Genomic DNA, 24,546 nt, shown 5'->3' with positions numbered 1-24,546 from the left:
TGGGTTGTTTGGTTCATGACCTTGGGATTGATTCTATACCTACGTTGCATTCGGATTCTATGAGTGTTATTCAGCCAGCCACCAGGAATCTAGTCTTCCTTTCAAAGACGAAACACATTGAGGTGAGGTATCACTTCATACGTGGGGTCATGGAGGATAAGTCTATTGACCTTGTCAAGATCTCCATTGATGAAAATCCTGCCGATCTGCTCATGAAAAGCCTCACTACTGAGCGCTTTGTCTTCCTCAGGAGATTGATGGGTGTTGGATGAGATGAAGTTTTTCCTCATCCTGTTGTGCGTGTGTACATTGTACTGTCTTTTCTTTTTCTTTTTCACTCCTCATTGGGATTGATTCGCCTTTAAGTGGGAGGTTGTTGGGGGTAAAGGCGCCTCTGCCTAGCCGCCCGTGTATTACTATACTGACAGTACTGGCCACTACACATTGCAAGTGGTGGGCGCCCATCACCGTCACTTTATTCTTTATTCTTTTAATAATAGTTTGAATAAAGGAAGGCCCGGTCACACATTGTGACTGTTGGAGTTCCCACATTGTGAGTCTCTCTCTCTCATGCTCTTGCTCTCCCGCCATAGCTCTCCCATGCAAGCTGCAATCCTTCTCACCTTTCAACTAGGATTGCTAAAGTTAAGAATTTTTTGATGAAGAAGTTTAAGATGAAGGATTTGGGTGAGTTGAGGTGCTTTCTTGATATTGAGGTGATCAGAATGTGATGATGGTATATGGCTATCCCACTCAAATCTTCGAAGCATGCATCTTGAAAGTTGTAAAGCAAGACAGAGCTCTACCTAAAACCCATGAATTACTTCTCCTCTTCATAGACTTGAGCACAAATAATACCTCCCCTTCAATGAATGGTTTATCCAAGAGGAAGCTAATTTCAGTAAGGTGCCAAGGACTCCATTTCCACATCCAAGATTTTAGCAACACACTAGGACCAATCAACAACACTCTCGGGCTCAACTTTAGCTAACACTGAGAGATGCTTGTGGAAAACATTAGCATATCCTAGTCATCAGTAAAGGTGCATGTATTTTCCTAAATAAATGTACTAGTCTCTCTTTGATGCTTAGCTTTGAGAGAATTAAAGTAAAATTGGTATGGAGCATCTCTCAGGAGGTCCCACCCAACTTAACAAGAGGATCCAAATCGAATGTTCGAGCTACTAACACACAATGATAAGTAACAATGTCGATCAAGAGGTTGGGACCCTTAAGGTGGTTAGCTATGTGCAACTCCTTCTCGAGTAGGGTTTTATACAAGATGGGGTGATGCTCTAATTCTGGGTGTGGACCATGTTACATGAGAGAATGATGGAGAGTGAGGCCTTGATTTTTAGGAAGGATGTCCATCATTTTTTCCACATTGGCCATTTGGATTGAGACAAACTTTTGTAGAGTACTAGGGAACTACCCTCTTATGCACACACTTCAAGATAAGTTGAGTAACACCTTAGTAGGATCGAGATTCATGCTCTATGCTATGGTGATAGTTGTGTGGCACAAGTGAAACTCATGAGTCACTGCATGATCTAGGGACTAAAATAGATGTAGCTAGTTTTCCAAGCATCTCTACAAGATAGAGGTACTTTGGCATTACCTTTTTCACTGACATTTGTATACGTGGTGGTATTACTTTTTTATTATAAGTCACTTGTGGATGAGGGAAGGATAAATTTGACACAAAAGAAAAAGGCTTATAGGTGATACATTTAGCAAGAGATGTTGAAGACTTTTAGAGCTAGCAATGCAGGTCGAGGGCTAGAAGTTGTAGTTTAGGTGCAAAGCACTAACCTGGGTGCATAGAGCCGAGTAAAAGCATTTACAAGTTTAATCTTTATGTGAAAAAACCTTGCATGACTATTGATTAATAGATGTGTGCACATAATGTTCTCCTAATGATACTAACTCCATGGCTATGATTTTGTACCGAGACTCTCTCTCTCACTTTGATTACACATGATTGGGGTTGATTGGAAAGTTGTGCTTCTGTACCGGGTCTCTTTCCTGCTCCTCTCTCTCTCTCTCTCTCTCTCTCTCTCTCTCTCTCTCTCTCTCTCTCTCTCTCTCTCTCTCTCTCTCTCTCTCTCTCTCTCTCTCTCTCTCTCTCTCTCTCTCTCTCTCTCTCTCTCTCTCTCTCTCTCTCTCTCTCTCTCTCTCTCTCTCTCTCTCTCTCTCTCGTCACTTCTCCCACTCAAAAGTAGCTCGGTCAGGTAACTCCAAATAGCAATAGCAATCTTCACTTCTCCCACTCAAAAGTAGCTTAGTCAGGTAACTCCAAATAGCAATAGAAATCTTCATTGCTCCCAGGCAGCTCAGCTCCAGGCAATAGTAAGTGTCTCTCTCTCTCTCTCTCTCTCTCTCTCTCTCTCTCTCTCTCTCTCTCTCTCTCTCTCTCTAGGTGTTAGGTCGTCTCCCTCTCTCCCTACATACTGGTCATTGGTCTAGGTTTATGGCACTCTATTTTCCATTACGTACTAGTCACTGGTCTCACAGGTAGGTGGCAAAATGGGCACTGAGCATATTGATCATTGGTCGCATTGCAAGTCTAGCAACACTATTATAACCTATCATAGGCACTCAGTCATGAAGTCAGACAAGTAGGCATCGCAGGTCTGGCTATTGGTAACACTGGCAACATTGCGATGCAACCAATTGTGAGGTCAAACGAGTAGGCATCGCAGGTCTGGCAACACTGCGAGTGAGTATATTGATGTTTTCGTAGGCCCTGGAGATGCCATGCATATACCATACATAGGGAATGAGATGCATTGGTCGCATGGCCGCCACCCACGTGGTGAGTGAGGCCTTGGACAACCAGTGCCATCAACGTATAAGTTGTATTAAACCACAAGCACATATAAGCTATATTCAACTGCAGGCACGTATAAGTTGTTATTTATTTGCATGAAGTCATGCATCTTACTTAAGTGGATTGTAGCTCACACTTTTTGCTTTATGTTGGAAACCAATTTCATTTAAGGTAGCAATGAATCTAAACAATTATTGTTAGCACAAATTTGTTCTAGGTTGTTCAAAGGTAAAGGGGTTCTTGAAATAACTTTAAGTACACACAAGCATTTTGAAGCAAAACCACATAGGGATTGGATCAGGACTTAATGCTAATGTGAGGTGGTGTTTACCATTGATAGTAGGATACCTTACCACATGCGAATTGTTTTCAAGAATATCATTAAAAAAAGATTAGAAAGTAGGTGGTATGTTACATCCACATGTGTGATAGGAGAGGTCGTTTGACTAGCATGCACCATGAATTCAAGATATGCATGTCACAAGAACTGATAAGGAAATCCTTTCTTATCACTCATTGTGTGAAGGTGTATACTCTTCACATGCACGTGTATGGCAAGGGGTCATTGATTGGCATGTATGTGTGTCATGAGATGGGTCTCTTGACATGCATTATTTGTATCTTTGAGTCTTTGTGTATATATATTTTGTAGTCACTTGTGAGATGCGTGGATTGGCATGTGTCGTGTATTCGATGTATACATGTCATGATACTTGTCTCATGATGGGGGTGTGTGTGTGTGTGTGTGTGTGTGTGTGTGTGTGTGTGTGTGTGTGTGTGTGTGTGTGTGTGTGTGTGTGTGTGTGTGTGTGTGTGTGTGTGTGTGTGTGTGTGTGTGTGTGTGTGTGTGTGTGTGTGTGTGTGTGTGTGTGTGTGTGTGTGTGTGTGTGTGTGTGTGTGTGTGTGTGTGTGTGTGTGTGTGTGTGTGTGTGTGTGTTTGTGTGTGTGTGTGTGTGTGTGTGTGTGTGTGTGTGTGTGTGTGTGTGTGTGTGTGTGTGTGTGTGTGTGTGTGTGTGTGTGTGTGTGTGTGTGTGTGTGTGTGTGTGTGTGTGTGTGTGTGTGTGTGTGTGTGTTGGCCGTGAATTCGACTAGATAGTGTCTTGATGGGCTATAAATGAATAATAAGTGATGGGCATTTGGTCATGTTTTCGGCTACATAATGTCCTGACACACTAGTTGTTTAGTGTTGCTTGATGGGATGGGCATTGCCGCATTTAGGTCGTACACTCGACCATAAAGTGTCCTTACGTGTGTAGATCTTTAAAACTCTAGCAATCTTTTTATGTATTTATGCTTTCATGAGAAAACAACTTGATGCAATCTATGTTGCATCTTCATTATTCAATGTCTAAATGATATCATGCAATTTTAACTCAATTGAAGTCTATATACAACACTAGTATAACCCAAGATTGATATCATGTAAAATTTTTAATAATCAAGAATTGTATATCAAATGTTTATATTCAAGTGATGCAATCTAACTTACGATTGGGAGGCAAGGTCTTGGGTGCCATGCTTATATGCTTTTTTTCCTTTGTCATAGACTGGGGGGAATTGGCCTTGTTGAGATGGCTCTTAACGTTGCCAAAAGCACTCTGCATTTGCTTAATAGAGGCCATATCATCCAGTATAGAAGAGCAAATATCATTCATTAATAGCAATGATGTTGCCTTTGTCAACTTTTGCAATCGAGCATGTATAGCTATGCATGCCTTGTTGCAGCAACAAGGGCTTTCGCACTTGGTTACTGATGCAGTCATGGATCTTGAGAGAAGAACTTGCATCTTTGTTGCACATTGCTCGAAAACGCACCTAAGATGCTTGAAGATCTTAGGGAGTTAGCACCATCATTTGTATCAAATGAGAAGTTGGGCTTGTGGAACACAAAGTGGAGAGAGGAGGTGGCACATTCAAAGCGGGTGAAGGACTTGTCTAGTGCCCCCTCTTTGCCAAAGCGTTTGAAGACTACAATAGGTGCAAGTCCTAGTCCCGGTTCCACAAGACATCAAAATGATCCGTTGGAGGCAAGAACTATGTGGTGGACATTGAGGAATCACCAATGTGCGCCAACAATTGGCATTCCTTTTGATGCAATCAAGCTAGGCAGAGACATCAGTGAAGGTGCCTTCGGGCAGTGTGTGGAAGCCACAATAGATAATATCAGTTATTTTCCTTCAAATTCGAAAATTTGTGCCAAAATGTACAAGGGCTCTAATAATGCCAAGGTACAATAGTTTCAAGTGGAGCGTGGGATACAAAAGGTCAATGCATTGATCGTGTGATGCATTGCCTTCACTTTTTAGCCCCCTTGGGTTACGGTCTTCCCCTTATTCAATGGTGGTACATTGAGTGATATATTGATGTGGGGTCCTTTCAAGGAATGTAGATATAGAAGAACAATCGAGCGCTTGTGCAAGCCATCAGTGGGTTTCAACCCTAATCCTGACAAGGTGTCCAATGCAGAGGAGAAAGTTAGGATTGTGGGTGTTATCAATAATATGCCAAACATTATTCATGCACTAGTGGATGGGATGAAGACCATGCATAGTGCCGATATCATCCATTCAGACTTGCATGCTAAGAACATGGTACTAGACCTTACCAAAGAGAACATAGTACTAGACCTTACCGAAGAGAACATCCCTAGGGTTGACATCATAGACTGGGGTCTAATGCTCATTTTTGGCATGACAAGATCAGCGCAATCAATTGTGGTGTCCAAATGATGCCATGCACCTCATAGATAAGAGTTGGCGGAAAGAAGAAGAAGACCTTGGATTGCACTTGAGATCTATGACCCACTGTGCCAGTCTGCCTATAGCAAGGAGTCAAATGTGTATGCAATTGGCTCGCTTATCATCTGTCTTGTTGAGTTTTGGCACCTAGGCCAAAACTTGTGGTTGTGCAAGAAGCCAAGGGATGCCCCAGATTGATCATGCATCTGATAGAGTTAAAGGCAAATGATCGCATGTTGGTAGATGACAGGGCTGCACGTATATCCTTTGCAAACCTCGACAACTTTTTGAGGGTAGAGTGTGGGATTGATCCTGCAGATGCACAGAGACCCCTTGTAGAGCTTGGTCCTATCTTAGCTCACTCCTTTTGAGTAACCCGACTCTTACAATCTCTACTTGAATTTTGTAAAACAATCTATCAGTTTTTAGAGTTTCCATGACTTATGAATCCAAATATGTCTTGAAAAGATTGGCAACTTTGTAAAACTCTATACTCCATGGAACAAGACTCGTAATTTGTGCATATAGATTAAGTTAGTTAAGTGCTTTTAATTTTTAGGAGCAATTATTCAAAGATTTCATGTCTATGTCTCATTCATGATTTGTTTTGTATGATTGATAGTTTTTTCAAGTTTTGAAATTCACTATACATGATTTTTTCTTTTCAAATGCAATGTGCATGGGTGCAAGCAATTCCTCAAAGTATCACAATCATATCAAGCTAATAATATGGAAAGTAAGGACTTGACTTTGAGAACATAATTATATATGCGTCCAAGAGGTAGGTCCTTGTAATGTAAGGAAAGAAGCATTTAGATGCAAATACTTAAAGCAAGAGGTTCAAATTTAGAATGTGAGTAAAGCAAGTATGAGTGAACTTTGAAGCATAGTGTGAGTGTGAGTGTGAGTGATTGGTGAGTGTGAGTGTTAGGGTTTATGGGTTTATGAGTGTGTGTGAGTGAAGGGTAGTGTGACTGTGAGTAATCTAGGAGTGTAAGTGTGAGTGAATGGTCTATGGGTTGATGAGTGTGAGTGTGAGTGTGAGTAAAAGGTAGTATGAGTGATAGGTGATTGTGAGTATGAGTGAATGGTGAGTACAAGTGTGAGTGTGAGAGTGAGTGAATGGGTTAAGAGTGATTGTGTGTGTGTAATGGGTACATGGTCGAGATGTGGATGTGTTTTTGTGTGAATGGGAGTTGGCATGGGTGAGAAGGGTGTGGAGAGTGTGGGTACCCAAAGCATGACAGCGAAGGGTAGATTTTTTAAATTGTATTTATTTATTTATTTATTTGTAAGTCTATGTATAGGTGTGGTGTTAGGGAAGGGATGAAGAGTGTGGTGGGTGCATGAATAAGTGTGTATGAGTGTGAGTATGTGAGTGTGTAAAGGTATGTGTGTGGCGTGAATTTGTGTGGGGTGTGTGTGTATGTGTGCGCATGTACGTACACATGTGAAGGTGTGTAATTGTGTATTAAGAGTGTTAGTGTGAATGGGGTTTGCGTGAATGCTCACTCTCTTCTTTTGAAAAAATAACAATAACTAAATAATGAAAAAAGAAGGAAAAAAGAATAAAAGGCTCACATGATAGGAGGTTGCCCCACAAATTGCCAACTATGCCCCATCACCTCCATTGCTAACTGCAATGTCACCTTCGCCGTAGTTTAGCACCAACATAGCAATACTGCAACGAAACACGTGATGTAGAGGAGTCGCCCTTGAAAAATGATGTGCTGCCTCTTGCACGAAGAATCGCCAGTAGTTGCCATAGTCTGTCCATGTCTAACTGGTGCCCCACCAACTGTCACCCCAAAAATGCAATTGTCACCAGTAATGGTCACCTTTTAGACAATCGCAGCAAATACATAGACACACCCTACTATCCAATTGATTTTTTAAATTGTAGTTTATTTTTTTAATAATTAAATTAGTTCTTTCTCTCATCCTCTTCCTCTTCTTCTTCTTCTTTTCTTCTTCTCACTCCTTCTATTCTTCTCTGCCCTTTCCTTCTCAACCTTCTGTTCTCCTTACCTTCACCTTGCTCCTCCCTTTGTCTCCTCTTCCTTTTCCTTCATCACTTACCCTCATAAAGATTTGTAACACATACGTAACCTTGCCACATAAGATGACCAACTAGAAGAGTATAAGTTTTGTGTTTTTTGTTTTGAGTTTTGTGTGTGTGTTTTTTTTTTTTGTGCTTTTGTAGTTTTGTGTTTGTATTTTGTATTTTTTCCTACTCTATTCCTACTCTAACACTTTATTTTCTTTCAAACCAATGAATCAATTCCTTTTAATTCAGCCTTCCTAAACTAGCCACATGGGTTTTGGAATGCTAGCCACAAATATAGATTATCAATACCCCATTGATCCCATCCATGTCCATGCACAAGTCTCCTATTCTGGCACACAATAGGAGTGTAAGAACCTTGGTGGTTGCTTCGTCCTATGTCCTAGCAAATGGAACCGAGATGTTGAGCCACATGCATCAATATTTGGGGCTTTGGATGGACTTCTATTGTTTTAGAAGTTGCAACTCACTTCAGCGACAATCTCTTACCTTGTCTCTCAACACTCCGCTCTAACTAACCAACTTATCTTCTTGCATTGTAGTCCAAAATCTTGAAGGCTCAAAGATGGTTCCACGATCATGATCAACACGATCCAATGTCGTTGCTCCTTCACATCGACCACCAAGTACACAAACGAGTTGAGAAGCTAGTAGAGAAGAAGAAGAAAGCAAGAAGACAACAAAGAGCTTCACCTTTCCTTAGTCCCTCACTCAACACACCTCTCATTCACTCCCAACAATGGAGACAAGATGATAGAAATAGAAGAAGAGAATAGAAAGCTTCAATAGTTGTACTAATCGCAGTATGAATGCACCAAAAGGGTCAATACAACTGAGACCTCCCACCCTTTGTATAGAACAAAAATTAGGGTTAGGGTTAGGGTTAGGTCCACAGTCTCGAGTCTCTCCCCACTTTAAGGTTAGGGTTTGTCTCCCTTTTGCGTTTAGGTTTCCAAAAAAACTATAAATTAGGGTTTGCACCCTCTTTTGGGTGTCCTACCCACTTATTGGGCTCTAGGCTATTCAATCCTTATTGCATGCTCGAACCTAAGCCTAAATAGACCAAGCCCACACTAATACTATGACAAACACATGTGCATAGCCCACACAACACTTGCAAGTGTGATAAATACAATGTACACAGGAGTGCGCTTGGCTCTCACAAAATAATACATCCATGATAATATGATGATGTCCATAATACACATGCCCAAAATAATATAACGGAGCTCCAAAAAATAAATATCCACCAAAAAAATAGTATTTGCACTTGTGCTATAGCAACCTTCTCAAAATACCATTCACAGAGAGAGAGAGAGAGAGAGAGAGAGAAAGAGAAGAAAAGCAGAGAGAAAAGAAAAGGAGAGAGAGAGAAAGAAGAAGAGAGAGAATATACATAAAGAGGATTATAGAGAGATGAAAGATAAAATTTAAAAGAGAGAGAGAAAAGAAAAAAATTAAAGAGAATGAAGAGAGAGAGAGAGAAGAAGAAGAAGAAAAAGGAAAAAAGAGGAGACAAAGAGAGAAGGAAAAGAGAGGAGAGAGGGGGAAGGGGGAGAAGAAAGAGAAAAAGTAGGAGAGAGGGAAAAGAGGAAAGATAATATTCTTTTTTACATTAAATATTTTTTGACAATTTTTTACGAGAGAGAGAGAGAGAGAGAGAGAGAGAGAGAGAGAGAGAGAGAGAGAGAGAAAGAGAGAGAGAGAGAGAGGAATTAGGGAGAGAGGGGGAAAGAGAGGAAATAGGAAAATATAGAGAGAATAAAATATATAGAGAGAGAAAAGAGAGCAATGGAAAAAAACTTGAGAGAGAGAAAGAGAGAGGAAAAGAAAAATGAGGAAAGAAAGGGAGAATAAAAAACTAAGAGAAAGATATAGAGAGAGAAGAAAATAAAAAAGAGGAGAGAGAGAGAGAGAGAGAGAGAAATATAAAATTTAAGAGATAGAGAGAAGAACAAAAAAGGAAAAAAGAGTAAAGAGAGAGAGAGAGAGAGAGAGAGAGAGAGAGAGAGAGAGAAAGAGAAGGAAAAGAGAGCAGAGAAGAAGAAGAAGAAGAGAGAATATGAACAAGGAGAGAGAATTATAGAGAATGAAAGATAAAATTTTAAAAAGGGAGAGAAAAGAAAAAATTTAAAGAGAGAATGGAGAGAGAGAGAGAGAGAGAGAAGAACAAGAAGAAAGAGGAAAAGAGGGAGAGAGAGGGGGGAAACAGAGAGAGAAAGAGAGAGAAGATAAAATTTAAAAGAGAGAAAGAGAGAATAAAAAAAGAGGAGAGAGAGAGAAGGAAAAGAGAGGAGAGAGGGGAAGAGAAGAAAAGGCGAGAGAGAGAGAGAAGAAGAAGAAGAAGAAGAAGAAGAAGAAGAAGAAGAAGAAGAGAGAATATGAACACATAGAGAGAGAATTATAGAGGGAGGAAAGATAACATTTACATACTTTGAGAGAGAGAGAGAGAGAGAGAGAGAGAGAGAAGAAAAAGAGAGGAGAGAGAGGGAGAGAAGAAGAGGAAGAAGAGAAAGAGGAGAGGGAGAGAGAAGGAAAAGAGAGGAGAGAGGGGGGAGGGGGGAGAAGAAAAGGGGGAGAGAGAGATAAAATTTTACGTTTGATGTTGCAAGAGAGAGAGAGAACCAAGAAATAAGAAAAAATAAACCAAAATAAAAGGCAGAGAAAGAGAGAGAGAACTGGGAGATGAGAGAAAATAAACTAAAATAAAAGGCAAAGAGAGAGAGACAGAGAGACAGAGAGAGAAGTAAAAAGTTAAAAACAAAGAGAAAAAAGACATGCTAGTGTCAATTACAATTACTAAATTGATGCCTCTTCAAATTTTGGCTCTAATTTTACTACTCTCAAATGGCGTGACTGCCACGTTTAACATGCTTAGTATTGCGATGGTAAAAGATGTAATGCCTTTTAAAGTGCATCATATGTGTAGAAAGAAGAAAGTTTGAACTTTTGGGTTCCCTTATACTAGCTAGCATTAGATTGCATTTGAAGCATGTGAGGTGGAAGGCATCATATACTTTGTAGGTACATTTGATGCTCCATGCTAATCTTTTATGTAAAGAGATATTGTCTCAATCTTTGGTAGGTGCCTACATGATGCTTTGAGGCATATGCAAGTTTGTGGAGAAGAGCATAGATTTCCACAATTTACGGCATGAGCTCGTATATCTTTGCAAGTCATTTCTACCTTTTTAGTATGCTTTGGATGTGCAAGTTAGAAATGGTTGGTAGCATGGTCCTTTCAAGTAAGAGTTTGAAGTTTGTTAAGCACATAGGCTCCATAAACATTCATTTGTATTCGCTCAAAGCTTCTTGGAAGTGTTGTAAGAATCGTGGGATGATACCTTGCCTTGGGTTTACCACTTCCTTTGTTAACTAGAAAAGTAAATAATTCAATATATCTGATCATGCCCATGACTTGATTTTTGCATGGTAAATAGATGCAATGTAGTTAAGGCCACCGAATTTTCATGTCCAAAAGTATTTGTTAAAGGGTTTTAGATGGCTTTGAATGAGGTTTTATTCAATTGTGTTCATGTTCCAAGTACTTCTTATGGGATTTCATAAGGTTTTACCTATATGTTTCTTCATGAGATGGTGTTCATATGCTTGGGATTGGGACATTACATGGGGGCATGTAGATCCCTATACACGGAAGAAAACCCCTTTGAACTTTTACATTGTGGGACTAACAACTACACGATATAGCTGTATTACAATGTTGTATGCATTACCTTCAAATATAAAGACTATTACTTTGTATTAAAAAACTTTTACCTTGTGGGTGGGGTTTGAGTGTTTATGGAGCTTAGCCATATCTCAAATCCAAGTTGTGCTTAGGAATTTGTGTCATATGCAGTGTTGACACATATCTATGAAAAGGTTAGGTCCATGCATGTGGAACGAGACATGACTTCCCAATAATTGGACTACAAAATGTTGGGAGGGATGAGAATTCTTGGGAGAGAGAAGAAGCCAGGAAGTTTCAAGGTCAGATACAACAAAATGAGGCAATTTAAAAAACGTTTCATGCATGTAGCTTTAATTCTATTTTAATAATTGTCAATGTTGCTTTCATACGTTGCTTCTCTAGGGAAAAGCGGTGGGAAGGTGATACGGTGAGGTTGAAGGGCTTGAAAATTGGCTTATATTTTGAAGCACGATTATGTCTATCTCCAAAAAGAAAAAGCTTTTGACTTTTTAGTCTTGATTACTTGATATCATGAATGAAATATAGAATATAGATGCATTGTTTTCATAAAGGTCAATCTGGCTTCTAAGCAAGTCATATTGGTTAGTCTTCTTTCTAAACAATTAAAGGTGTATGGGGCATTGCTAAGAGTGATGCCCTTAGTTGATTATTGATCAATTTGAGATGCAAAAAGAGTAGGAAAAGCTCTTGACAATATATATATTTTATGTTGACACACAATAGATATGTAGCTTTCATCCATCCTTTTTATAGGTGGTCCACATGCATGTAGCTACTTACTTGGGGTGCATATGCCTTAACACACATACAAAACGCTAATGGATTTGAGTAGAATAGTTTATACTACAAGTACTTATATATATATATATATATATATATATATATATATATATATATATATATATATATATATCACCGAACACTATGATGTAGTCATTTTGGTTTGAGAGTTGTAGAAGGCACATGACACATTCTATTCTTTCTAAAGTATTGAGAGACACATGATGATTTGAAGACTAAATGACTAGTCAAAGTCAAAAAGAAAAGTTGTACTTTATTATGGACACATCCTAATAACAAAGTTATGCTAACACCTTGGCAAGTATTTGATTATGTATGGAACTTTGTGCTTTATCATGCATAGTATGAGAGTAGCCTTGCCTTTGGATTTGAAATGGTGTATAAGGTGATGTTATGTGTGCAAATGAGATTGATATGTAGTCATAGAAGCTAATGTATTGAGCACCACATTTGGTCATATTTATGAGTTTGGCTCATTGTGATGGGTGTATGTGCATTTTGGCTTCATCGATATAAGAAAGGCAACTTTGGTCAATATATGAGCATTACTTGGAAGCACTGGAAACAATGTTGTTAAAGTGCTAATGAGTTTGATTAGGATAGACTTTTTTAGCTCCACCCATGATGCATATAGTTCCTTTAGAGCCATGTCCCACATAGGGGAAGTGAGAAACAAGAGAATTTAGACTAGATTAGCATGCTCTCAAGTAGAACTTTGTGGAAATTTCTAGGTTTCAAATTATACCTCATGGTCATGTTGTGAGTTATACTTAGAAATGAAGAAATAAGATTGGGTAGGAAGATGTACTTAACTAAATCCTTGCTAAAACTTGATTATCTCTTTGTAACCTTATTAATACCTTGGAATATTGAGCTCAAGGCAAGTATTTGAGGGAATTTTCATACATCTATTTCCATTAAACCCATTAAGTGCTCGTGGTAAGACCTGACTTAGTATTGGCAATACCACAATAGAGCCCTCAAAGTCCCCCAAGCGAGGTGGGCTTTCAATAGACATGTGCAGTTGAATCATTTTTGCATTTCTCTCTTCTTCAATTCCATAAACATTCAAGAGCTAATGCATATTGATAAATTCTTTCTACTTTTCTTATAATGCAATTTTTAATGCCTTTTGGCAATAGTTATTGAGGGTAACACCCAACTTTCACACAAACATGTAGTGTCATAGAGACCTTTGACCTCCTGTAGCTCACACACACTCTCAACCAATTGGGTTGCCACTCATTGGTGAATAAGTTCTACTTTTCGCTATGCAAGGAAGGAAGTGGGCAGGGACACAGGGAAGGAAGTGGGTGAGCATGTCCCCTCATTCAAGGAGATTCACATTTCTATTCTAGCTCTTAAAAGGTTAAGTGAGATGTAAAGGACTTGGATCCTTGTCTATTGCTACCAAGTAAGTCCATGCTCCCCATCCTCCTTTAACAAAGTGAGCCATACCATCTTTGACACATGCTTCTAAGTTCTAACCTAGTATGTAAATGAGCAAACCTTCAAATAGCTATCAACTAGCCAAGGAATTTCAACTTCTTCTTGGAGATCCCTTCCCACCAACTTGGAGGTTTTTAACTAGACCGTGAAAGTTCCCGTAGTTGTGAGATTCCAAATCACTTTATGATAGAGCACCATTCTTAGCTGGAAGAAAAAGCTCAACCTAGAAGAATGTTGAATTACTTTGTTATAAAGAAAATAATAATAGTTTCCCATTCTTTTTACATATATTTGTAATAAAAAATGTGGTTAGAGAATTGTGCTTTTTATTGTGTGAACAAGAAAATGATGATTTCACTTATCTTGGAATGGGGAGATTAAGGAAATTCGAATTGGTTTTCTCTTCATATTTATGTCAGGTATACTTTAGATGCTTATAAATACGTTATGCTATGAGGGATGGGACGTGTAGGGTCTGAACTCATGCACCTCAACCCACACCCAAGCCACTACGCCATGCTTGCATTTTGGCTAATGTGAAACATACTTTAAAACTATGTTATGAAGGCATTTGTTCATATTCTCATCACCATTTTAAGAAGGCTCGAGTCCCTAGCCTTCACGAAACCTTCATGATGATGAGCGATGGGAACAAGCTCCAGGACGTTGATCCAAGATTTGGGTCGATATGGGCGGCTCGAGAATGACCATATGTGCTCGGCTTAAAAACCTTCTATGATGATCATTATATTTTCACCCGCGGTGACTAGATAGATAGTTACCGTCGAAATTTGAGTAAAGAAGGTTGCAGGATGGGCATGGCCACTGGCCAGCAGCTCGCGATGGAGTAGTTAATTTCGTTATATATACTTTGCCTCTAAAAGAAAAAATCTATTCTCCAAACAGTAGACCTTTTTCTTTTTTTGTTTAAAAAAACCGGAGCTGGAAAAACGAGTCCAAGAGAGGGGGATGGGATCCCAGCAACGTGAGCCGCGAACGTGGGGCCCGGTTGCGCCCCTGCTGGAGAGCGATGGCGTCGGCAGGGCCAGCCTTTTTTCCTTTAAGGCCAAAAAGTAAAACGCTAGTACCCAGTATTTGCTTGTATGTGCGGTGGTCACCCAAAAGAAAGGCCAGTACCTTCTTGTGTGTTGCGGTTGTGTAAACGCTTTCTTTCTTCCCCCCCCCCGCCCGGCCCAAAAAAAAAACACGAAAACAAGGGTGGCCTCCAATATGGCACTAAAACAGGTGTAAGAGTATAATTGCTCGAGTTCACACGGTAGATTGTAGCGGTTATTAGAGCCGTGCCACATGCAAGTTGAATTGACTTGCATCAATCATGGGAGTTGAAACTTAGGGTGGCTACACACAACCTCGGACGGCTGGGGTTATGTGCAAGTTGTCCATTGCTTTGGTTACACACTAAATTGCGCCCAAAAGTTACACCAAAAGAGGCTTGGCCCATTGGTAATGACATTGATGTGTGCAAGGATTGGTGGAGCTTCAATTCCTGTCAGTCGTGCGGTTGCCTTTTTGAATAAATGTGTTGTCTTCTTGTGCATTGGGTACGCTCGAATTTTATGACGGGGAGATCCTTTGCCCAGAAGTGTCCGCCAGCTGCGAAAATCGGATCTAATGACCTTTTGACACGTATTGTAGCAGACACCTCTTTTTCCACCTCTTGTCCTTCCATAGCCCAGTGTGTAACTAGCCTTAGAGTGTGTGACTAGCTAATTGTAATCAACATGTATTGCAGCGGGCACCTCTTTTTCCACCTCTTGTCCGTTCATTGGCCTAGTGTGTAACCGGCCTTAGAGTGTGTGACAGGCTAATTGTAATCGACATTCCATGAAACAAGGAACTCTAGCCATTCAACTAAGTAGCTCTGAAAATGGTGCCACTTGATGAACCGAGTGAAGTTCATCCTACGTGGCATATATTTTGATCATCACCTTTATTGACATATGATATCTCTCTCTTATTTTTCCATGCGTCTCACTCTCCACACAATCACTTGCATGATGGGTCCACCCAAGTTGATACATGTGCATGGTTGGAGAGCATTATTGTCATTTGTCCATCACACAAGTTAATCGACCTACATGTGGGCGAAAAGTTGCATGCTTGCCACCATGAGGAAACTATGCCACCTTGAAACGTGTGCTAGGGGGTTGTGGTTGCCCAATTCCAAATTGGCACCCATTTTCAAAGCAAGCTTGTCTAATATTTTAACAAACAAGCCTTAAACCTGCGTTCCTCTCTAACAAGGGCATCAGAGCATTGCTTGATTGTTTTTTATGATTAGAAAAATGGCAAAAAGGGAAAAACCTATGTGCACAAATAAAAAGAATAAAAAACTTAGGTCAATAATCATTAGCTTTGAATTTTTATTGACAATCATTAGCTTTAAATATTTTTCCTTAAGAAAATCTTAGTCACGCTTGGGAGAGACAAAAGAGGATCCAACTTCACCATTAAGAGGGTCTTCCTCTAATGCATTTGGGACTTGCATGTGTTTGTTTTTTTTTGAAACTATGAAATATTATCCTTCATACAAAGAGTTATAAGAAAGTTGCTGAAATTTAAGAGGGTCAATTCCTTTTCAAAAATTGAAACAACTATGGTTCATTTAGCTTCAATTGATTAAAGTGTTGGGCAAGCATTCTAAAAAGGATCATGTGATCAATTAAAGAGCTAATCAAGGCATTATCAGTGGACAGTTGCAAGTCTTCGTTGTTGAAATGATACACTGTGCAAAGGTAAAACAAAACAATGGGTTTTTGTTTTCATGCAATCTTGTCACTTCTAAGTGACGCTTTGGAATGCATCGTGGGAAGACCCTCTAACCCAATTGCAACTTTGTGAAATGTTCTAGTAGTGTCCACGATGTAAAAGCTCCATGCTTACTTTATGCATCGTGGCTACCCAATGTGTAAGCACCCAAAGGTTTGATAGGTGGTGATACAGTGGGGGTGTCACACACTTGGTCCTTGTCTTTGGGAGGGCCAATGTGTAAGCACCTAAACATTCAATTGGTGGGAGGGCTAGTTAATGCATTATTAGTGGATATTTGTAGGTCTTCGTTGCTCAAATGATACCCTGTGGGAAGGTAAAACAAAACAATGGCTATTTGTCTTCATGCAATCTTGTCAACTTTAGGTGACATTTTAAGATGAATCATGAGAAGACTCTCTAAATTGATTACAACTTTGTGAAAAGTTATGATGTCCATGGTGTAAAGCTCTGTGCTTGCTTTATGCATGGTGCCTGCCTAGTGTGTAAGCACCCGAAGGTTCGATAGAGTGGGGGTGTTGCACACTTGGTCGTTGCAATTAGGGAGGGCCAAACGAAATCCATGAGAGAGAGAGAGAGAGAGAGAGAGAGAGAGAGAGAGAGAGAGAGGCCCAAGGGGAGGCAAGGTGGGAGCCGGGCATACATAGAGAGAGAGAGAGAGAGGGGCGGCGGGCGGGGGCCAGGGTCAGGCGCCACCAACAGTTTCCTTTGAGCTAGTTTCTACCAATGAGAGAGAGAGAGAGCGAGAGGAGAACAAGTTACAAGAGAGAGACTCTCGAGAGCGTGTGCATCGGACGGCGCACAGCTGCCAGCCATGTTTCCATGCCTACAACCTTTCGTCTTATATTAATACGAAGAGCGCTTAACCAGACGCGGTTGTCTCATATCCTTCAAACCCGCACGGACCACTTTTCAAATAAAATCATCAAGCAAATCGAAACCCATCCCTCCATAGCCTTCCTCACGGCCCCCATTCTCTTTCCTCCTCCTCCCTCTTCTTCCTTCGCCCTTCGTCCCATCGGGCCTCTCTTCTCGTCGGGCGCTTTGAAGGCGTCGCCTCTTTCCTTCTCTACCACTGCTGGCCGCGTAGCAGCCCTGCCTCGCCGGAGCATTTGAAGTGCCCCTCCTCCCCCTCCAGCTTCACAGGGCATGTCAAGGTCGCAAGCGAGCCTGCCATCCGTTCGGTATCGTCTCTCTTTGCCTTCCTCTTGATCAGTTCTTTTTTCCGAATAGAAAGATCTTCGCTCTCTCTATTCCTCCCCATAGCCTTTCGTATTAGTTACTCCGTTTTAATCACCAGAAACACACCATCACACACATTGACATCCCTAGGCTACACACATAGTTCCAATGGCAGCTCCCTGATTGCAGCTTTGCCTACACCTATCCTGCGACACACTGATCCGAACCCTAACCTACGTTGCCAGTATCGCTTTAGTCGAAGCATCAACAAAAAGCTATCTTGCAGATTCGAGGCATCTTGGTGGCATTAGCAGGACAGGCAGCAAGTAACAGTTGGATCTGTCATAGCTTGGCTCATTGTTGTACAATTGATCTATCCGCTATGCCTCCCAATCTCGACTTTGTGGAATGGTGGAAGAAGGAGAATCGCAAAGGTGGGACACCCGTCGTGGTGAAAATGGACAACCCCAATAATTGGTCTATGCTCGAGCTCCGTAGCCCCGAAGAAGATTTTGGTGTGGACAAAGATAGGGGCAAAAACGCGAGGCAGCTCACATGGGTGATGTTGCTAAGAGCTCATCAAGCAGCCGGCTGTGTGGCTTGGCTTGCTCAAGGTCTATATTCAGTGCTCTCCACTGTGAAACGGCGCCTAATTCTGAGGCAGGGTGTGGTGGACAAGCCCCAGAAAGGGAAGCTCTTCAATATAATAAAAGCTATTCTTGCATTTGCCATAATGATGTTGGGGTTTGAGGTTGTGGCACATATGAAAGGATGGCATTTCAATGCCCCACATGTGCATATCCCAGGATCTAGCGATGTTCAGGGATTTGTACATTCTACATATCTTGCCTGGGTGTATGTGAGAGCTAATTACCTGGCTCCTCCGTTGCAAACTCTGGCAAATGCTTGCATTATCCTGTTCCTGATTCAATCACTCGATAGGCTTACTCAGTGCCTTGGGTGTGTCTGGATCAAGCTAAAAAATATCAAGCCTGTACCAAAGATTCAGTCTTTTGATTCTGGTGATGTGGAGCAGCCTTATGCCAACTATCCTATGGTGCTCATTCAGATGCCCATGTGCAATGAGAAAGAGGTATTTGATTTCAATAATATAGATCTTACTTGTAGAGCTGTTTGAGATCTGGACTCACATAATTACATAATTGTATTTTGGTGTTTTTCTTAGCCTGGCAGTCGTTGAATGCGAATTCATTTGCTGTAGGTTTACCAGCAATCAATAGGTGCGATTGCGCAAATGGACTGGCCAAAGGATCGGATGCTAGTCCAGGTCCTAGATGACTCAGATGATACGGAATCACAGATGCTTATAAAAGCAGAAGTGCAGAAGTGGCATCAAAAAGGCTTGAATATTGTGTACAGGCACCGCCTGCTGCGAACTGGATACAAGGCAGGAAATCTCAAGTCTGCAATGAGCTGTGACTACATTCAGGACTATGAGTTTGTGGCCATATTTGATGCTGATTTCCAGCCTCAGCCAGACTTCTTGAAGCGCACTATTATATATTTCAAGGTATCTTGGGTGTGCCTTTGGGTTGTGCATTTCATAATGCTAGATCACACGCCACGTTGTTGGGAACTTACAGTTATGCTGTGCATGCAGGACAATGACGATTTGGGTCTTGTGCAAGCACGGTGGTCTTTTGTCAACAAAGATGAGAACCTGTTGACAAGGCTGCAATATATTAATCTTTCTTATCATTTTGAGGTTGAACAGCAAGTAAATGGCCATTTTCTGAACTTTTTTGGGTTCAATGGCACTGCTGGAGTATGGAGAATCAAAGCTTTGGAAGAGTCAGGAGGCTGGATGGAGCGTACAACTGTGGAGGACATGGACATTGCAGTACGAGCTCATTTGTGTGGCTGGAAGTTTATTTTTGTCAATGACATTAAGGTGCGCCTTTGTGATATATAATTTTCTCTTAACTAGTTCGGGATTGTGTGCGGATTTTGTCTACAATAAGAGGTTTTGATGTGAGAAAGCTTACCTATGCTGAAAAGCCTGAAGTTTACTTGTAATCTTTCATGTCTATAGTGCTTGTGTGAGGTGCCGGAGAGTTATGAAGCATATCGTAAACAACAACATCGCTGGCATTCAGGCCCGATGCAGCTGTTCAGGCTTTGTTTACCTGATATCATCACATCAAAAGTAAGTGTTACTGTCTCAGAGTGTTAAGGTTCATGGTGTATGCTGTTTGAAGTTGTCTTCTCTTACTTCTATTGATACATTGAATCATGAAGTGGGTTCTTTTAGCTCAGATCTCCATCTAATTTGGAGTTGGATACGTTGATGTGTTTGCAGATCTCGTGGGGGAAAAAAGCCAATCTAATATTCCTCTTCTTCCTGCTCAGGAAGCTCATTCTTCCCTTCTACTCTTTCACTCTTTTCTGCATAATTCTCCCATTGACCATGTTTGTTCCTGAGGCTCATTTACCTGCTTGGGTTGTCTGCTATGTTCCTGCTCTCATGTCGTTTCTTAACATTGTTCCTGCTCCAAAGTCATTCCCTTTCATTGTACCATACCTGCTGTTCGAGAACACAATGTCAGTTACCAAGTTCAATGCTATGGTCTCTGGTTTATTCCAGCTTGGTAGTGCATATGAATGGGTTGTCACAAAGAAGGTTGGAAGATCTTCAGAAACTGACCTTGTGGCACTTGCTGAGAAATCTCAAGAGCAGACCAAATTACACAGAGGTGCCTCTGAATCTGGCCTTGATGCTCTTTCCACTCTTAGTGAGCAGTCGCTTAAGCCTAAAAAGAGGAAGGTCAACCATGTGTACAGAAAAGAATTGGCATTGGCTTTCCTACTACTAACTGCATCTGCAAGGAGCTTGTTATCAGTTCAGGGTGTACATTTTTACTTCCTGCTCTTTCAAGGAATCTCATTTCTTGTAGTGGGGCTGGATCTTATTGGCGAGCAAGTAAGCTGAGGCCAATGAGATAGTTGCAAGGTAACCATTGCTACTGGCAAGGTTCAGGCTATTCCAGCTCAGCAGAGAAGATTGATTTTTGCTTCCAATAATCAGGTTGGCTCTCAGCTACAAGGGTGCAATTGCTTGGAGCTGTAGGAGTGGTGCATTCCAATGGAGCTTATGGTTCAGGCTGCTTGGAGCTGATCTACTCAAGCTACAACATCTTGGATGCAAAATTTTTGGCTCTTAATGCACCCACCAACATGGAGTAGGGCTACCCCTGCAGGCAATTTGTATTTACACGAGTTACTTGCCTTCAGGCATGCGTACTTCTGCATTCATTATTGTCGTCAATTCTTTTGGTCTGAACCATTATATTAGGCCTTTGATGTGTAAAGCTCCTATCTTTGATTATGTCCCTGCTCCATACTTATTTAGGTGTGCAATAAATAGTATTCTATGGCAGGTACAGTGGCCAATTCAAATATGTTATAGATCTTCAAAGACTAGGTATAGTTTTGTTGAGGCATGTTTGAAATGGAAGTCGAGACATGGCAGACATGGCCTCTATGTTAAGGTGAGAAGTGTGATGCTAGTACATTGGACACAGTGGGCCTTATACTCTTGAAATTGGAGCCTGATTTTACTCAATGCAAATTGCAAAGAAGCTTTGTTTCAAAAATCAAATCCCAGGTTCCCATGACTTCCTTGTTCTGGGTAGTCCCAATCTAAATTGTCCATGCTCTTGTTCTGGACAGACTGAAGCCCAAATTATCCATATACCATCATAACCAGCAAGTGTCATATAAAAACGAGTTTCTGATTTACTTTATGGTATTTTGCAAGGGAAAATTTCTCGTGGTAGATTGTACTGTAAAGTTGTTTTATCCTATCAATTCCACCAAATATGGTTTGTCCAGTGAGGTGCACAGAGTCCAAAATATTTTCGGGCCTAATGGATATGTTGGTAGTGCGGAACTTAAATAGTTGTAGGTTTTTTGTTTTACAATCTGTGTACAGTGGCCTATTGGGCAAAAGCCCACATTTGCTGTTTCTGTGGCAAGTTTCTGATGCAGGAGGATGACACTTATCATCCTCAATCTATTGAGGATGATAATGATAAATGGCATCTTCCTGCACAGTGAGAATGATAAATGGTATCTTCCTGCATGCCTTACCTAAAAAAAGGAATAAAGGAGAGGTGGAGGAGATGATATTTGTAGGACCAAAAGGGGAGGTTGTACGTGAGTACACCTCACTAACTGGACCAGCAAGCTCTGTCAGGCAAATGTAGTTATCACTTTGTAAAGTCACCTTCTTAAAGGACATGAAGTGTGCCAAACATACTGAAGCATGAAGTCTTCTTGTTCTCTCGGGAGATTCCTCGCTGCATCATTCCAAATTTCTCCCATGTTCCCTAAGGTTTTTGGACCATCCGTTGCTTTACGCAAGATCTCTGGTGCTCTTGGGTCTGACTTTTTCTTGAAGCTTTTAGAAAGGAGTCTCTTATCAGCCGAGCACATAGCTGTAGAAGCAATAAGAGCAAAGAGGGTTTTATCTAGCGTTCACAACAAACCGAAGCATTACCCTTACTACATCTAGCCCAAATCCTGTATGTAACTCAAAATCTAGGAAGATCAGGTTTGAATTGGAAGCTTAAGCATTTGAGATTTTGTATCTGGAGCTGAAGCCAGAGCACCGTTTTCACATATTGAAGCTGTACTTCCAAAGACAAATCATGATTCTGTCTCTCATCTTTCACCCTCGAAATCAAAGAACCAACATGCTGTGGCTGGAGTCCTTGCAAGAAACCGTGGTCTTTTTAGAGTTCCAGATCATGCGGTGGGTGAAATACGTGATGCGTGATGAAGAGGAGCTGTCAATGAATGTGATGTAGAAATGAATTGCACGAATACTTGTGGACACATAGCATGATAGTAGTGAACGGCACGCGTACTTGTAAGTATGTAGCATATTACGCTCAGCTAGAAGCCTCCTTGATACGCGCTACATGGAGCCAATGTGCTGTGCCAATGTGCTGTTGGGTCGTGTGCCTACGAGACATCTGTTTTCACTTTGCCTCTCCATCTTACTCCTTTTCAACCGGCAAGAATCTGAAGCCTTTTGATGTATTAGCCTTTTAACCCATCGTAGCTTTAGAGGATACCTAATTGTGCATAGACACGAGGGTCTCGGAGTCTAGGTCTCATTGTGTGGACTTGGTTTTCTATACCAAAGAATTTTTTTTTCCCTAAATGCCTACATTAAGCCTTGTCCACAAGGTGGTGACAATTATGGATGTATGCTCCAATTCTAATATGATTGTGGTGATAATTATGGATGTATGCTCCAATTCTAATATGATTGTGGTGATAGGGATAGATAACTTTGATTATTGAAGATGAGGAAGGAATTGGGAAGAACCAAAAGCAACCTTAGATGTGCTAGGGTTTGCATGATTCATGCCATTGACAACCTTTGTAGGTTGGTTAGTGTTGACTCCTTCTAATGGCTAGGAGAAGTTCCTATACTGACTAGGAGTTGCTATATTGATTAGAAAAAAGTTGGGACTCATTTGGGCACAGAGAGAGAGAGAGAGAGAGAGAGAGAGAGAGAGAGAGAGAGAGAGAGAGAGAGAGAGAGAGAGAGAGAGAGAGAGAGAGAGAGAGAGAGAGAGAGAGAGAGAGAGAGCTATTGTAATAGTAAAAATGGGGGTTTTCATTTTTTGGTTGTTTTGTCCCAATTTTAAAACTCCCTAACATAAAGCCTCTTTAGACACTTTTAGAGAAAAAAATTTCAATGAAGGGCAATCAAACAAGATGCTTGTGGATTATTTCAAATGATTGAAAACGATGTTTTTTGTTAGCTCTGCAGACACTTGCAATTTCTCTGTTGCTTTTGCAATTCTCAAATACTTTCATGGAATGCTTTCCCTTTATACTTAAACATATGAAATATTATTCACACATCTTTTTTTTCCAAAGATACATAAAATTAGATTAAAGACAAATATGGAAAATTTTGGGCTTTTTATCAAGAACTCTAACATTCACTTTTTAATCAAGTTTTACGACTATGGCTTGATTAGATTAGGGTTTGATTAGCACACATTTATGCATTTTCTAGAGGATGGTATCAAGCTAAGCTAAGAAATGTGCATCAAACATTGTCTCTCTCTCTCTCTCTCTCTCTTCCATCTTCATGCTTGCAAAATTTCATGGACATGATGTGGTTTTCTTTTGCTTCTTCCTTCTTCTTTTAGAGCCACTTGTTGTGGTCTTGCTCAATTTTAGCTTCATATATTTTGCTTGCAATAGAAAATATGATTAAAAGCCAAAAGAAGGATCTTCAAATAGAATCTCAAATATAGACTTGTTTTTATTGTTTCATATACTCCATAAGTATATGCTTGCAATCCAAATTCGCTCCATGTAATGCTAGTTGGGTGAAAGGGATTGATTGATACCTACAAAAAAGTAAGAGCATTTTTGTTAGCTATTAAATTTAGAAATAGGTAGGGTAATGTTTCCAACTGTATTCTATGTTTAGGGAAAGTTTTGTTTCCTATCCCCAACTTGAGGGCCCTTTGGTTGGTTCATAGGACTTTAAGTAATATAAGCCACAATAGACAAGAGACTCTAGGTTGGATATAGTTGCCCAAATCACGGAGAACATGTATTTCGAGTGTTGGCATTAATTTAGTCTCATCTCTTGTTGATTAGCTTGTAATTCTTGGCCATGATAGTAGATAGAGGGATAAATACCCAATATATACCTCTAGGGTTAAAGGGCATGTTTTGCAAAATAGTTTTGCGTAATGTAGGTCCCCATAGGTTTTGCCTCTGCTCTATAAGTTGAATTTTAGGGTGAGTGAACCAATATCTCTATCTAAGTTAGTCAAGGGATTGGCATGTGAAATATGGCTTGCCAAATCAAGTTGATTGCACTCCATGGAAGTCTAACATTCTTGAGGGGTGAGGATTTGATGAAGTCTTTATATGGTTCCCATGCTTGCCATATGCTTTTAAAGAGAGGGAAATGGTCGTTA

The 24,546-nt window shown here is 40.5% G+C and overlaps 1 protein-coding gene across 3 annotated transcripts; it reads left to right on the top strand.

The window, feature by feature from the left end:
• Nucleotides 1–17,209: 17,209 nt before the first annotated feature.
• LOC148038150 (putative xyloglucan glycosyltransferase 5) lies at nucleotides 17,210–20,873 on the top strand. Of its 3 annotated transcripts, none has more exons than XM_087669627.1 (6): nucleotides 17,210–17,568; nucleotides 17,853–18,659; nucleotides 18,789–19,097; nucleotides 19,188–19,478; nucleotides 19,620–19,733; nucleotides 19,887–20,873. In XM_087669627.1, exons 2-6 carry the CDS (start codon nucleotides 17,949–17,951, stop codon nucleotides 20,514–20,516), a joined length of 2,055 nt encoding a protein of 684 aa, XP_087525753.1. In that variant the 5' UTR covers nucleotides 17,210–17,568; nucleotides 17,853–17,948; the 3' UTR covers nucleotides 20,517–20,873. The 3 variants fall into 3 exon arrangements, with proteins under 3 accessions (XP_087525753.1, XP_087525744.1, XP_087525736.1); XM_087669618.1 differs by having other exon boundaries at nucleotides 17,756–18,659; XM_087669610.1 differs by having other exon boundaries at nucleotides 17,210–18,659.
• Nucleotides 20,874–24,546: the final 3,673 nt, after the last annotated feature.

The sequence above is a fragment of the Lygodium microphyllum genome, chromosome 3, assembly GCF_053477565.2.
Source record: "Lygodium microphyllum isolate KBCC chromosome 3, Lygodium_microphyllum_v1.1.10, whole genome shotgun sequence".
Lineage (NCBI taxonomy): Eukaryota > Viridiplantae > Streptophyta > Polypodiopsida > Schizaeales > Lygodiaceae > Lygodium > Lygodium microphyllum.
The sequence above is the reverse complement of the archived record's forward strand: the minus strand, read 5'-3'. Positions and strand labels throughout refer to the sequence as shown.

What these genes read in the sequence shown, in the direction of transcription:
- LOC148038150 (XM_087669627.1), top strand. Translation starts at nt 17,949, where the DNA reads ATGCCTCCCAATCTCGACTTTGTGGAATGGTGGAAGAAGGAGAATCGC. An exon ending in GCACTATTATATATTTCAAG is followed by an intron (nt 19,098 to 19,187) that starts GTATCTTGGGTG and finishes CTGTGCATGCAG; the next exon opens with GACAATGACGATTTGGGTCT. An exon ending in CTGATATCATCACATCAAAA is followed by an intron (nt 19,734 to 19,886) that starts GTAAGTGTTACT and finishes ATGTGTTTGCAG; the next exon opens with ATCTCGTGGGGGAAAAAAGC.